Below are 15,937 nucleotides of genomic sequence, written 5' to 3'. Positions count from 1 at the left end.
TTAAAAGGTTTCATCATATGTCACCAAAAAAATAATAATTTGAATTGAAACTCTGCGTATTTTTGAAAAAAGTATCATGACTTACAAAACAAAGCTCAAACACCAAAAATTTGTAGATTACTACTGCATCTTTTTGTCTTCCTTCGTTCAATTTCGTTTTCAATCTATTCAGTCATTTGTTCTACATCAAAAATAAACTTTTTTTTTTTTTTTTTTGCTAGAGTAGCTAATTTTTGTCAAATCTCAAACTTATCCCCATAACCTTAATAATTAACGATTATTTCCCATTTAAGGATATAAAAATTTATAATATTTTTTTTGTCATTGACTAAAAATTAATAATTGAAAAAATAATTAAATAAAAAAATTAACAAATAAAACCATGGGATATTGCGCGGTAAAAGCGAGCCAAGTGCAGCGGACGAGCCAAGCTCAAGACTTTACTTCCTCTCTCTCCTCTCTCTCACCTCTGACTCTAGAGAGAGAAAGTGGTGGGAGCTTCCACAGCTCCACTAACAGGTATATATTTTTGGTTCCCAATGCCCAAAGCATTTCAGATTTCACTTGCAATCTTTTGCCGCCCTCCGCCATTAAACTCCTCTCCAACTTCCTGTGCAACTTGTTAACTATATATGTACTGTTAGTTAAGTTGGTTAAGATTCTGTGATGTAAGATTGTGACAAGTGTCAATATCTTAAGAGTCTTATGTTAGCTTAATACCTAAGCAATATAGTTAGATATATACACAATGTAATGTGGGTTAGAAAGTATCTGAAAGAAATAGAAAATACATTTCTTCTCTCTCTCTGTGTACATGTTCTTCTCTCTCTCTGTTGACATGGTATCTTTCGCCTGAAAAGCTTCGGCTTGACGGTTTTCCGATCTTGTTCTTCTGCTTCCGCTCACCATTCTGCATCACCGATCTGGGTTCTCTTCTTTTCGGGATCTTGGTTCTTCTCTGTGTCTCCGGCTGGGTGCATCTTTTTCTTTGCACACCAAGTGTTTGTTCGAATTCCCCTGAGAAATTTTTCATCTGGGTTTCTTTCTTCTTCGTCTGCGATGGTGACTTCGACTCAACTGCAGATTCTTCAATCTCCTATCACCTCTCTTATCTCCACGATTTCTTCTTCTGTGACTGTCAAACTCGATGATTCCAATTATCTCACTTGGAATTTTCAGATTGAATTGTTGCTTGAAGGCCATGGCCTTATGGGTTTTGTGGATGGCTCTCATCCCTGTCCTGCTCAATTTACTGTGCCTGTTTCTGAAGGTTCATTTCCTCCTTCAAGTGATGTTTCCTCTTCGACTGCAAGTGATGCCTTCAAGATCTGGAAAATGCACGATCGGGCATTGATGCAATTACTTACAGCTACTCTATCTCCTTCAGCAGTCTCTTGTGCAATTGGTAGTTCCAGTGCTCGTGACTTATGGCAGCGTCTTAAAGACCAATTTTCCATTGTCACTCGAGCTACGATCTTTCAGATGAAATCTGAATTACAAAACATCAAGAAAGGTACTGATTCGGTTTCGATCTATTTGCAACGTATTAAAGAAGCTCGTGATTATCTGTTTGCTGCTGGGGTTCAGTTTGATGATGATGACATTGTGATTTTGACTTTGAATGGTCTCTCCTCTGAATATAATACTTTGAGATCAATTGTTCGAGGTCGTGAGAATGTTATCTCCATGAAAGATCTCCGGTCTCAGTTACTTGCTGAGGAAGCCATGGTTGAGAACATTCCGATTACACCTTTCTTGTCTGCTATGGTTGCTCGAAATAATGGCACTAGTTCCAAAGCTGAGGATCATTCGCGTAATGTGTCTTATGGTGGTTCTTCTCAGTCTACGTTATATTCGTCTGTTCCTTCTGGGTTTAAGCCATCCTATAGTAAGAACAAATACAAAGGGAAATTTCAGTATCATCCTCATTCTCGTTTTGGGAGTTCCAAGACCACTTATGGCCAGTATAATGTGAATTCTGCTCCTGGTATTCTTGGTGCTTCTCCACCACCGCAACAGGATTTTTCGAGCACTTCCTGTCAAATTTGTGGCAAGTTTGGACATCTCGCTCCTACTTGCAGATTTAGGAATGTTGATAGTACTGTTTCTGAGGGTTGTCAAATTTGTGGGAAGAAGAATCACATTGCAAAATTCTGTCATTTCAGGAACTCTAATTCCTCTCCTTCAGTTCCGACTGCAATGCATGTTTCTCCATCGCAACATCATCAGTCCAGTGATTCTCTTCAACAGACTTGGCTCACTGACTCTGGAGCATCTTCCCATATGACAGCTGATTTAAGTAATCTGACCTTGGCATCTTCATACCCTGCTCAAGAAACGATTCAGACTGCGAGTGGGGCAGGTTTATCCATATCTCATATTGGTTCCTCCACTCTTCCTACTTTCTTAAAACCTTTACAACTTAAGTCTGTTCTTTGTGTTCCTGGCATATCTCAGAACCTTTTATCTGTGCATAAACTGTGCCTGGATAATCATTGTAGGCTAATATATGATGCTTCCTGTTTTTGGATCCAGGACAAAGTCACAGGGAGGATTCTCTTTCAAGGCAAATGCAGTAATGGATTGTATCCCATACCACTTCCAGCACGCGTTCGCCCTGTTTCTTCTCAACCTCAAGCTGCCTATCTTGGCTGTCAAGTACCTTCTAGTCTCTGGCATAGTCGATTAGGTCACCCGTCTAATTCTGTGATCTCGTTAATGTTGAAGAAGTGTAATCTGTCTGTTATACCTGATTCAGTGTCTGTGATGTGTCATACTTGTCTGGAAGGCAAATTCTGTAAATTGCCCTTTGTTAAGTCTGTGTCAAAGTCTTTGCACCCCTTTGAAGTCATTCACAGTGATGTATGGGGTCCTTCTCCTTGTCCTTCCATAGATGGTTTTAGGTACTATGTGACATTCATTGATGAATGCACTAGACATTGTTGGTTGTTTCCCCTTCTTAATAAAAGTGATGTGTTCTCCACTTTTGTTGGTTTTTTCAATTTTGTGTTTAATCATTTCTCCACATCTATTAAATCATTACAGAGTGATGGTGGAGGGGAATATCTTAGTAAGTCCTTTCGAAATTTTCTGTTGGACAAAGGCATCAAACATCAACTGTCCTGCCCTTACACACCCGAGCAAAATGGGTTAGCTGAAAGGAAGCACAGGCATATCATTGAAACAGCTATAACACTTTTGCAAACAGCTTCTTTACCTTCATCTTTCTGGTCTTTTGCAGTCCAAACTGCTGTCTACCTTATAAATCGCATGCCCTCCACCACTCTTTATCACAAATCTCCTTTTGAATTGTTGTTTCATGAGATTCCTGATGTTAATCACCTTCGAATATTTGGTTGTTCAGTCTTTCCTTTACTCAAACCATATATTAGTACAAAGTTACAACCCAAGACCATCAAATGCATTTTTCTCGGATATGCTTCCAACTACAAAGGGTTCATTTGTTATGATCTTGTCCATACCAGGTTTTATATTTCCAGACATGTTATTTTTGATGAGTCCGACTTTCCTTATCCCACCTTGTCTGTTCCCTGTCCTGCATCCATTAAATCCCCATATACATCTGTGCACTCATCTCCATTTATATTTGTTAATGGTGATAGTCATATTGTGTCTCTTCCCACATCTAGCCCACCCTCTAGCTCACCACCTATGCCTGAGAACATGTCATCCCCATCTTCCAGTGGTTCTTTGCATTCCTTACAATCCATTGCTGCATCCCCAGGACAACAAGTCTCTTCTTACTTCCCTGTGGCTCCTGAGGTTCAACCTGAGATGGTCACTGCATCTCATACTGAGATTTCTCATGCTACTGGTGTTGCTATTCAATCTGAATTTCAACCTGACAGATTGCAACCTCTTCTCCCTATTCCCCCTATGAACACTCATTCTATGCAGACACGGGCAAAAAGTGGTATTTCGAAGAAGAAGGCCTTTCTTTCTGTAGTTCATGATGCTCCATCTGCTGATCTATCTCACATAGAACCTGCCACCTACAAGTCTGCTCTCAAGTCCCCTGTATGGTTATCTGCTATGAATGAAGAATTGGCTGCTCTTCAAACACAACATACTTGGTCTTTGGTTCCATTACCTCATAACAAGAATCTGGTAGGGTGCAAGTGGGTCTTCAAGATTAAGAAACATGCGGATGGCTCAATTTCTCGGTACAAAGCAAGGCTTGTTGCTAAAGGTTTCAACCAAGAAGAAGGTATTGACTATGGCGAAACATTTAGCCCTGTTGTCAAGCCTACAACTGTGCGGTTGGTCTTAGCCCTGGCAGCGCACTTTGGATGGTCTTTGCGTCAACTCGATGTGAAGAATGCCTTTCTTCATGGCATTCTTAATGAGGAGGTGTATATGTCTCAACCACCAGGATTCAGTGACCCCTACAATCCCACCCATGTCTGTCGATTGCATAAGTCTTTGTATGGCTTGAAACAGGCCCCGAGAGCATGGAATGAGAGATTCACTGCTTTTCTTCCTTCTTTGGGATTTCTTTCCACCTATTCTGATCCGTCTCTGTTTGTCAAGCATGATGGACATTCTGTGGTTATTCTTCTTCTTTATGTTGACGATATTATCCTCACAGGCAGTGACACTGTTTTTTTTTGATGCCGTCATTCATGCTTTGACCAAGGAATTTGATATTAAAGATCTTGGCCCTCTTCACTACTTCCTTGGGATTCAAATTAAACAGACTGCTTGTGGAATGTTTCTGTCTCAGTCTAAATATGTGTCAGATTTGCTGGCTAAAGCTGACATGGTTCATTCTAAACCATGCTCCACTCCTTGCTTACCTTACAACAGGTTATTGAAAGATGATGGACATCCTTTCAATAATCCTTCTCTCTATCGTAGCATTGTGGGTGCACTCCAATACCTCACTTTCACCAGGCCAGATATCTCTTTCTCGGTTCATCAGGTTTGTCAATTCATGCACTGCCCTATGGACTCACATTTTGCTGCTGTGAAGCGAATTCTGAGATATTTAAAAGGTACTGCAGATCTTGGTATTCAGTTTACCACAGGAGACTTGACACTTCGTGCATTTAGTGATGCTGATTGGGCTGGGGACCCTAATGACAGGCGATCTACTACTGGTCTAGTTGTGTTTCTCGGATCAAATCCCATTTCCTGGTCGTCTAAGAAACAAAATACTGTTTCTCGTTCCTCCACTGAAGCTGAATATCGAGCACTCTCCAGTACTTCTGCAGAAATTGATTGGATTAAACAGATTCTTCACTTCCTCAAAGTTGATTCTTCGTCTCCAACAACCCTCTATTGTGACAATCTTTCTGCGATATCTCTTGCTTACAATCCTGTAATGCATCAGCGGACCAAACATATTGAGGTCGATGTTCACTTTGTCCGAGAACGGGTAGCCAAACAGCTTCTGCAAGTTCATTTTGTTTCCTCCACTGAACAGTTTGCTGATATTCTTACGAAGGGATTGTCTACTCCTTTATATCAAACACACTGCTACAATCTCCGCCTTGGCAAGCCCCCATCTGAGATTGAGGGAGGATGTTAACTATATATGTACTGTTAGTTAAGTTGGTTAAGATTCTGTGATGTAAGATTGTGACAAGTGTCAATATCTTAAGAGTCTTATGTTAGCTTAATACCTAAGCAATATAGTTAGATATATACACAATGTAATGTGGGTTAGAAAGTATCTGAAAGAAATAGAAAATACATTTCTTCTCTCTCTCTGTGTACATGTTCTTCTCTCTCTCTGTTGACACAACTCTCACCTGCCCCCCTTTCTCTCCTCACTCTCTCTCTGTCTCTGTCTCTCTCTACTCCATTAAACCCGAAACTCAAAACCCACCAACCAAAATTCACAAAAACCATGTTTGATTGTGAAAGCTCCAAACTTTCCAATCCACTCCATGTACTCATCCACCATATCCAAGAGTTAAAGAGACAGATTCTCTCTCTTCTTCTCTGCCTCCCCACTTCCCTTCTCGCTCTCCTCCTCCTCCTCCTCTTAGCCTACAATGGCTTCTACACCTTCTGCTTCCACCTCCCTTTCCTCCCCGATTCCCCGCCGGAGCGCGCCATTTTCCCTCCTGAAAAACTCGCCGGAGACCCCGTTCCCAAATGGGTTCCTCCCCATTTTTCGTCTTCTTCTTCTTCCACCTCAAGCTCAAAGCTTTCTTCTTCTTCGCCTGTAATGTACGTTGTGAAAGAAGAAAACGCGCCAATGTTCTTGAACCCCCACTTATCTGCTCTGCAAAACCAGAGGAATCCGACGGTAACCATGTCGACGTTCTCGACACACAGGCGGCGGCGTCTGAAAAAGCATAAGCGGAAGCTCAAATCCGTTCCTTCCGAGCCAAAACCCCCTCTGTTTTCGACACGAATTCGATCATTCTTCGCCGGAAACTCCACCTCTCCCTGTAATGTCAGAGTCTTTATGACTTGGATTTCCTCCAAGTCCTTCGGAAGCAGGGAATTGCTTTCCGTGGAGAGCTTGTTCAAGTCCCATCCGAATGCCTGCCTGGCCATCGTGTCGAAATCATTGGATTCCGACAAGGGAATCCGAATGCTGAGGCCATTACAAGATTTGGGTTTTAGAGCAATTGCAATCTCTCCCGATTTCGAGTACTTGTTCAGGGACACACCTGCAGAATCTTGGTATTTCGAGCTCCGGAAAGGGAATGTGAATCCGGGTGGAGTTCCTCTAGGCCAGAATCTATCCAATCTCCTCAGGCTTGCATTGCTGTACAAGTTTGGTGGGATTTACTTAGACACGGATTTCGTAGTTTTAAAGAGCTTGTCGAAGCTCAGGAACGTGATTGGAGCTCAGACAATCGATCCCCGGACGAAGAAATGGAGTAGACTAAACAACGCAGTGTTGGTTTTCGACAAGAACCACACATTGCTCTTCAAGTTCATCCAAGAATTCGCCCTCACATTCGATGGCAACAAGTGGGGACACAACGGCCCTTACTTGGTCTCGAGGGTGGTCTCAAGAGTGATCGGAAATCAGCAAAACCCGGGTTCTAATTTCACAGTCTTGACGCCCTCGGCGTTCTATCCGGTGAACTGGAGTCGAATTCGGAGCCTTTTTCGAGCTCCAACAGACGAGGTTCACTCGAAGTGGCGGCTGGAGAAGTTGAGGAATTTGTGTACTCAGAGCTTTGGAGTTCATTTGTGGAACAGCCAGAGCCGGCGGCTGAAGGTTGAGAAGGGCAGCATTATGGATCATATAATGTCGAATTTTCGGTGTTTTTGAACTCTTCAGCATCAAGCTTTGTCAGTGTGGTATAAGGTTGATAATTTGTTCATTGTCACACTTGTACGTAGAATATGTTTCAAATTTACCATCTCAGTTCATTCGGATTTCGAGTGATGACAGAAGGAATAAGAGAAATATTTATCATTGGTTATGATCGAAAGACTTATCCTATATCTCTGTGCAGTTAAGTTTGAATTTTTTATTTTCTTTTCGTGTATATGGGAAGAAAATGTTTATTATAATCTTTGAAGTCCATTCTGGTTACATTATTGTGAAGGTGATGTGTAAGCTTCCAATCAATGTAGGTACCTAACCGGAACGGAGTGACTCGTAGAATTTCAGTCTCGTATTTCACACAGTATGTTTTGTGTTCGATTATTGACGTGAGTGAATCACATGATGATTGCCACGAAAAAGTTGAAATGCCTCTATGAATTTTTTTCTGCATCTAAAAGGGTAGAATGTCGTGACAAAACCACTAACTAATCTCTCTTAAGGCATCTAAATACATGTCAACTCGAAAAAATAAAATGCCGTGACGCTAGCCGTGACGCTAGTCCCCTTTAGAACATCTCATTACATTACATGTATGACTATTCAATATTAATGAGCATGTTAGAATGTTATTTATTATTGAAGGGTCGTTTATATATTTAATATGGCCTATATTTCAATTAAATAATTATACTTGTTAGTGGAAGCACATAAAGGAAGTCAATGGCAATTTAACAACATTTTAGATGGTGTAACAAGATACATAATCAAACGTTTAATTCAATGTTTTTCTTAAGTTAGATATAAAAATAATAACCTTCAATATGCTTTTATCATTGCATCTGAAATCACGCGTTGGGTTTCATTCTCATCCATTATCATTTGTAAACAAATTTTCTATTTTCACCCTTCAACATCGAAAACAAGATCAATTCTATGTAATTCATGGCGTCTAGTTGAGGTAACCACTATTTTAACACATCCTATTACAATTGTTTATGTTCTTGTCATTCGTTTGACTTAATTAAAATATGTTTAAGTGATTAATCTTCCATGTGAAAATGTGTTTAAGGGGTAATTGTCTGGCATGTGCGTTTGAGGAGGTTAAGCACTAACAATGTTGGTGATCTATCTAAATGGGAGTAAGCATCTAATTTAGGTTAAACACATACTTCTTGCTAATTGTTTAGAGCGACAAGCCACACAAGACATGCCGCATATCTGCCATATCATGCTTTATCTGCCATTTGACATCAGAAAAAAATAAAAAAAAATAAAAAAAAAACAAATTATTGACTCCAAGTTCTTGTTTCTTTGTTTGATATTATAAAATATATATTTTTTTCTGAAGGAATTCTGAAAATATATATTAGAACATGATGAATAAAACTAACCAATGTAAGAGATGACAGATTTATGACACTACTTTTTTACATAATTTTTTTTACACATGTTTTTGTGGAGTCAATTTCGTAATGTATTTTAACGATCCAAACCATTTATCTTTTAGGTCTTCCCTCAAAGATCATGTTTACAAAGAATCACCAAAATTTAAAACCATATGACTGTTAAGTTAAGGATTTTGGGTTTGTTTGTAAACCTATATTCGTCCATGTTATTTACTACAAATAAATACCTTAATAGTTTTGGATTTGTCTAATTTTTAGCAAGAATGATATATGAATGATGTTTTAAAAGATAAACGGTTCATATCATTAAAATATATTAAGAAATAGGCTCCACAAAACGTGTGTAAAAACTTGTATAAAAAAATAGCGTCACGTATCGACTCCTAATGTAATAATATTAACCTCGGATCTCAAACATTAATGAGTTCCAATTAATCTCTGTATCATGGGGGTGTGAAATTGTGAATCTCTAAATCATGTTTGCTGATAATTTTTAAAGTTTCAAATAAAAAAGAAGAGAGAATCATACTCCTATTGCTAATAACGTGCATTTATGATTTGAGGTACGAAAAAAACTTCTTTACTCCGATTTTATTACCTCTCACATATCACACAAGGAGAGATATTAAAACTGGGACAAAGACAGTTTCGTTTAACGGTAAATTAGATTTTAAGTAAATTGTAACTCTTGAATCTACTTGGCTACAGAAGGAAGGGATTAGTTAGGGACCAGTTTCCACTAAGGGGCAAATATCCATACTAGAAGTTATATATGTTTAGACATCCATAACTACAACCTTTATTGGATTGTCTTGTCTTGTCTTGTTGGTCTCCACCACATGTGGCCTTCATGTCTTCTTTCATTTTCAGTGTGTTCTTACCGGAAAGGGATCTTCTTCGGATCCCTTTTCATCTAATCTATCTAGTTTGGAATCCAGATCGTTAGAATTTGATCCAACGGCTACAGTTATTATCACTTTTAAAGGAGGTCTTTGTTTGTAGCCGTTGGATTAAATTTTAACGGCCCGAATCCTGGATTAGGTGGATTAGGTGCAATGAAATCCGAAGAGATCCCTTTCCGTTCCTACCCATCAAATGCATATTTTACAATATAGATAAAGTGTTTATTCGAGACTGCTTCTGAGATGAGGAATATTCAATCAAAGAGCAAGAATACTTAATACAAACTTCAACAACAATAACAACAAAAACTAAGTCTTATTCCATTAAGTGGGGTCAGCTGTGAGCCTGTAAGACTCTTAAAACGCCATTGCGCTCAGTTTTACGCCAAGTCTTTCGCTAAGTCTAAGTATTTTGTATCTTTTCGTACAATCTCTTTCAAAGTCTTCCTAAGTTTTTAGTTTTTTTCTACCTCTTTTGTCCTTAACTTTCGTCTTATATTCGCATCTTCTAACGGGAGCATCAGCACTATACCAAATTACAATTTCCAATGCCTTTCAAATGCTTCTAAAGTATCACAAGATATAAAGCTTCCAAGTAGGTCAAGTGCTGATATTTGCAAGAAACGTTTCTTTTGTCATTTGGAACCTTGTCACCACATCTTTCATATCAATCCTATCCTCAGGCAAATCTGGGGTACACTTTGTGGATAAGCTGAAGATTGAATACAAGCATTGCTCCTTGGCAGCATAGTTTTTGTCTTCTCGTCCAAGCAGATCTCCGTCCACAGCTTCGATTATCGAACCATTTAAAACATCGATAATCCAACTCTTCAAGCTCATTTCTGCTGCAAATGTTGCATCAGTAGGCTCCTTTCTTGTAAATGTTTCCATCAACAGAATGCCAGAACTATAAACATCGCCTCATGTAGATACAATTCCTTCTGCTCATAACGCGAAAAAAAAAATTATGCAAACAAGAAAGAAAAAGTTGTATATGAACTAATAATGTAGCTAATGGAAAATACATGATCACCTGGTCCCATATACCCGATTGTCGCGAGGGTCTTGGCTCGTGTTATGGATTCCCCTTCCCCCAAGAGTTTGGAAATACCAAAATCAGAAACATGCGCAACCATATGTCGCAATGAACGATCAGTATTGAATAACCGTGGTGCAGATACTCCAACGCTAATGCAACATCCACCTTTATGTTCAGTCTCTGCAGCATATCAGAAAAATAGTCGCGAGAGTGCAAGGGCAACCATTTCTCGAGTTTCCCGTTAGGCATGGATTCGAGTACTAAAGCTTTGAAATCGAAAACATGCCTCCCTCAACAAGTCAAAGCAAGGGGAAAATTTATTCAAACAGATTAATATTGTTTTGAAAGTTAGGTGTATCATCTGCAGATAAAGAAATTTGTACTCCGCATTTTCATTTCTTTCACAAGTCAAAACATTAGACGTGTTCACAGTTCAATTAAACTAAAATATATAAGGATAAAACGATGATTATAAATTCTCCGTGCTGACGTCTGTTCTATAATTAGACTAAAATATATGAAGATATCTCTTAATAGTTTATGGAACCACGATTGATTTTCTGTGTCGCTAATTGTGTTTAATAGTTTTGTCTTGGTGTTAAATTTGTAGAAGTCAACAAAACACCTCATCCTCTTGTTGCGCAAGGTGAATAGAATATTAGCAAAGAGATAATGAAGCTGATTGATCTAAGATCAAGCAATATCTTCTTCTTTGTATAATTTATGTACATCGTAATTTAACACTTGAGTTAGACCAGTTGGTTGGGACAACATGTCCACCAACATCGATTAGAGTATTTAAAATGTATAGTCTTAAGCTGTTATAGCCCTAATATAACTCGGTAAGCATGGCGAGATTCAAAATTCCGGCAGCTATGCTTCCGGTGAAGTTACCATAGGATAGAGATAACAGTTGGAGTTGGGAGCAACTGAATAAACTGGATGGGACTTGGCCTGAACAATGGTCAAGTGACAAATAAATCGCTTACAAATTAGGAAGCTGACTAAAAATGTTCCCTGGAAGTTCATCAGACAGGCTGCAGTTAGTGAGATCAATGGCCTGCAGTGAGGACATGTTGAAAATGGTAGAGGGCATTGAACCCAAAAGCGCGTTGTCAGGAAGAACAAGCTCTTGCGGTGACGAGGAGGATGCATTGAAGAGGCTTGCAGGTATAGAACCCGTAAGTTCATTGCCACCCAAATGCAAGTACTCGAGTCTTGGCAGTGACCCGAAAAATGATGGGATCTCCCTGCTTAATCGGTTTTATGCAAAAGTTACGAACTTCAATCTTTGCAAACGAACCATCTGATAGGCAGAGAGCCGCAAAAGCTGTTGTTTTGGAGACGGAGCTGTCCGGGGAACGAGAGGTTCCCTTAGGTGTGGAGGGATGGTGCCTACCAACGCCATGTAAGAAGGGTTCAAGGCATGGACTTTGTTGCGAGGAGCATTGCATGTGACACCAATCCATTCGCAAATAGAAGCATTGTATACCAGTTTTTTGGCAAGACATAGTGAGGGTCATGAGTGATGTGGGATTTGAGAGCAAGAAAGGCAGAGATTGGTCTGCAGTGATGTGGGATTTGAGAGCGTGCATGGAGAGGCTAGTAACAACCTTAATAGAAGTCAAAGTGCCCTTTGAGGAATTAAACAGACAGAAGGGAACAAGCTTAATAAGATAACCATAAACAGAAGTAGACACGATAACTGCTGTAGGAAAATTGAGTAGAACAAAGCCTGACTAACCCTCTATTCAAATCATAAGTGAGCATAATGGTTATAGATGCAGAAGACCGGAAATGTAATCCTTATTGTTCAACTAAATCAATACAATCTGATTTCGATCTCGATGAACCTTCAAAGTGAAGTCCATGGAAGCTCTAAATAGGTTTCAAGTACATGTGAGCGAAGAACAAGATGGCTGGCAAAACATTTCTCTTTTGGTTCTGCTGTAATATGTGCAATCACGTACATTTAATACTCATACAAATCGAGGAAACGTAAGTATACTAAAACTAATTTATGTAGCGTGCAACCTGCCTATATGGCTCCAGACTTGTTACAGGCTCTATTGTTGGAAGTTTGTTCTCCACCAGACGTTCTGCATCTCCCATTTCAACCTCACCACCGCCTTGCCATTCTCCTTTGTCTTGGAAAAGCATTTCAATTTCTTCCAAAGTCTTTCCTTTTGTTTCTGGAACACATGTGTGGACAAAAGCAACTGAGAGAGCTGAAATCAATGAAAAAATAAAGAAGGTTCCTGCCACTGTTATTGCCCCAGACACGGAGAGGAATGACATGGTAATGACACCACTACTAACCCTACTACCAACGGCCCCAAGGGCAGATGCTTGAGCTCGAAGCTTTAGAGGGAAGACTTCTGATGACAATACCCAACAAATTGGGCCAATTCCTACTGAGAAGAAAGCTACATTCCCACAAACAGCTAATATTGCCACTCCAATCCCCACTTCCCCCTGTCCTGGCAATGCTAGAGCGACGCTCAGAACAAATAAACAAGCGGTCATTCCTATAGTGCCCACGTAAAGCAAAGGCTTTCTCCCCACTCTGTCAATCAGAAAGATAGCTACCAAGATGAACACAGTTTTGGTAAACCCGACAACAACAGTTGCAGCAAGAACTTCAGTGTTGCCCTTAATCCCAGCATCTTTGAAAATCGTAGGACTATAATACACAAGTGCATCAATACCAGTAATCTGTTGGAAACATTGGATTCCACAACCAGTAATCAGCATTCGTCGAACTGCAGGATTAGGACTAACAATTTCGCGCCATATAGCTTTTGCTTCATAGTTTTCAGCATTGGCCATCCCTGCGGCTTGCTGTATTTCTGCCAATCTGTCTGCAACATCTTTTTCACTCTCATTAGTCTTTATCAATACCATCCTTGCATCTTCCATCCTATTCTGCATCACCAACCACCTAGGGGACTCCGGGATCACAAAAAGAGAAAATCCAAGAAAGATGGAAGGTATGAGCCCCACACCAAGCATGACCCTCCAGCTTATATGTGCAGGAAGTCCTGAAAAAACATAATTTGATATATATCCAAGCAGGATCCCAAAATTTACAAAAATCTCAGGAAGAGATGTAAGAGATCCTCGTGCTGTTGCAGAAGAAATCTCAGCAATGTAAACAGGTGCAATCATGACCCCGAATCCTATCCCCACCCCTGCAAAGAGTCTACCAATCATCAGTACTATGAAATTAGGAGCAAGGGCCATTATAAGAGCACCAGTCTGAAAGACAATTGATGCCAATGCAATTGTCCACTTTCTACCAATGACATCAGAAGTTTTTCCACCGGCTAAGCTTCCCAATAGCGAGACTATACTCAAAATTCCAACAAGAAGTTCTAGTTGTACGTTGGTGAGTTTCAGATCCTCTTGGATGAATATAATTGCTCCACTCATAACACCCACATCTGCATTGTGATAAAAACACACATTATAAACCAGGTAGTTGTACCGCATAAAAGTTACCAGTTAAGTAAAGGGTTATAAATGAAGAAGGATTTAAAGTTTCCTCTTACAAAAGACCAAAATCACAACGAACCAAGCCAAGGGAAAAAATAAAAACACAAAATGTTACTGCATTTTTCGAAGGGAAGAGCTGCAGAGTAGTAGAAAACAGGAGTACGAAAATCTATACCCTTTCCGAAAAGCCATATAATGTAAGAGTCAAACAAGATTCTTTACTTCGTTACACCATTTTCAAGTGCTCAAAGAATTGTAAAAGGATATTGCAATTGCAATATGACCAGTGTTTAAAATATCGATATATAGGTCAACTCATTTCTGTAGTGAATCAGTAAATGTCACCGCTATTAATTGATTTTCCTATATCTCGCCGATATAGTTTGAAGTTTGCATTTCACCCCCTTTTCATACCGAACCTTGATTTTTCGGATATTTCAATGGAAAGATCGACAATTTTGTGGATATTTTAAGCACTAAATATGACACATTAAACTTCCCACTAGTAAAATTCTGAAACTTAACTCAAAATTGGATACATTTATTCGCTTGGATTGTAACATTGTATCCCACAAGACAACCAGATGAATATTTTTTAACAATTAAGTCGGAAAAACATCCTTAACAATTCCATACCACTTGCAAAAAAATGCACTAAAAAACACCAAGTTGCACTGTCTCTGCCCTCCATCAAAATATAGTTGTCTTGTTTATTTCAATTATTAAATAAATAAATAAATTACATGTATATTTACAACCATTAAATCCCGATAAGCAGATCAAACAGAATTACAAAAACATATTAAATATAAAATAAAAAAACAAAATAAAATTAGAAAAATGCACAAAAAGCAAAATGGTCGGGCAGATCAAGCGAGAAAAACATAGATCAAGGAAAGAGAAAGAAATACAAACCGTATCCAAGAAGCACGGAATTGAGGGAGGCAAAGATTGCGCAGGCCAAGACATATCTCCTGGTATTTTTGTCGGTCAATGGAGCATCTTCCGCTGTCTCTCCGACCTCGGACTCCATTCTCTGGTACTTGGTCTTGCTCCCCCCGAGTTGAAATTCGGACCCAGCAATCCCATTCTCAGCTGCATTTCCGTTTTGCTGCCCACCCAGCAACCCCATCATCCTCTCTCTCTAACTCTCTCTCTCTCTCTCCTCCGTTCTGGCGAGGAGGAAGAGAAAGGAAGGGACTTTTTTACGTGGGCAGCTGTTTTTTCGAGTTCTTAATCCGATCGAACTCAGTTATTGGACAAAAACAAAAGAATTTTTGTGGGTTTTGTCTCAGATCTGGAACAGAGGAAGAGGGACTTTTGGTTTTGTTCTTTTTTATTTTTGACTTGGACAAAAAACTGAGAAGCAGAGGAGAGGAGGGGGGTTACGAAAGACAACAGAGAAAGTGGTGAGAAATAAGGTTGAGGCCCGACGCGTTTTTTTTTTTTTTCTTTTACGAAATAAGAAATAATAGTTTTTAGATTATATTTTGTGTAATATATGATATGACGATTGATGATTGAATTTTTTTTTTAATTGTCACGTTATATAATTTAAGTAGATAATTTTTTTTAAATAATTTTTTTTCTTTATGCCGTTTACGTCTTTTCTTTTTTTCTTAAGCAAAATAAAGGATTTCTTAATTTTTTTACCTTTTGAGGGTAAACTTGAGCTAAGAAGGCTTATTATAGCCCACCGGCAAAAAAAATCTTAACTTCGTCCCGCATTAATGTTAAAAACTTCTTTTATTGGAAGATAATCTTCTTCGGATTCTATCCTTTCAGAAATCTAACAAAGTGTAAATTCATTGTCGTTCACTATTTCTGCATTGGA

The 15,937-nt window shown here is 39.2% G+C and overlaps 1 protein-coding gene and 1 pseudogene across 1 annotated transcript; one reads left to right on the top strand and one right to left on the bottom strand.

Annotated features, from left to right (window-relative positions):
• Window positions 1-5,703: 5,703 nt before the first annotated feature.
• On the top strand, window positions 5,704-7,424 carry LOC137723462 (uncharacterized protein At4g19900-like; annotated as a pseudogene).
• A 4,973-nt stretch (window positions 7,425-12,397) lies between these two features.
• On the bottom strand, window positions 12,398-15,561 carry LOC137725378 (putative polyol transporter 4). Its single transcript, XM_068464039.2, has 2 exons — window positions 15,019-15,561; window positions 12,398-14,051 (listed from the first exon to the last, which is right to left on the bottom strand). Exons 1-2 carry the CDS (start codon window positions 15,236-15,238, stop codon window positions 12,622-12,624), a joined length of 1,650 nt encoding a protein of 549 aa, XP_068320140.2. The 5' UTR covers window positions 15,239-15,561; the 3' UTR covers window positions 12,398-12,621.
• Between the last annotated feature and the right edge of the window lie 376 nt (window positions 15,562-15,937).

Source organism: Pyrus communis, chromosome 5 (assembly GCF_041283825.1).
Source record: "Pyrus communis isolate YQ-2024b chromosome 5, ASM4128382v1, whole genome shotgun sequence".
Taxonomy (NCBI): domain Eukaryota; kingdom Viridiplantae; phylum Streptophyta; class Magnoliopsida; order Rosales; family Rosaceae; genus Pyrus; species Pyrus communis.
Note: the sequence above shows the minus strand (reverse complement) of the source record. Positions and strands in the feature narration are given on the sequence as shown.

Coding starts and splice junctions, on each gene's coding strand:
- LOC137725378 (XM_068464039.2), bottom strand. CDS start 15,238: ATGATGGGGTTGCTGGGTGGGCAGCAAAACGGAAATGCAGCTGAGAAT. Junction 14,052..15,018: donor TTCCGTGCTTCTTGGATACG/GTTTGTATTTCT, acceptor ATCACAATGCAG/ATGTGGGTGTTATGAGTGGA.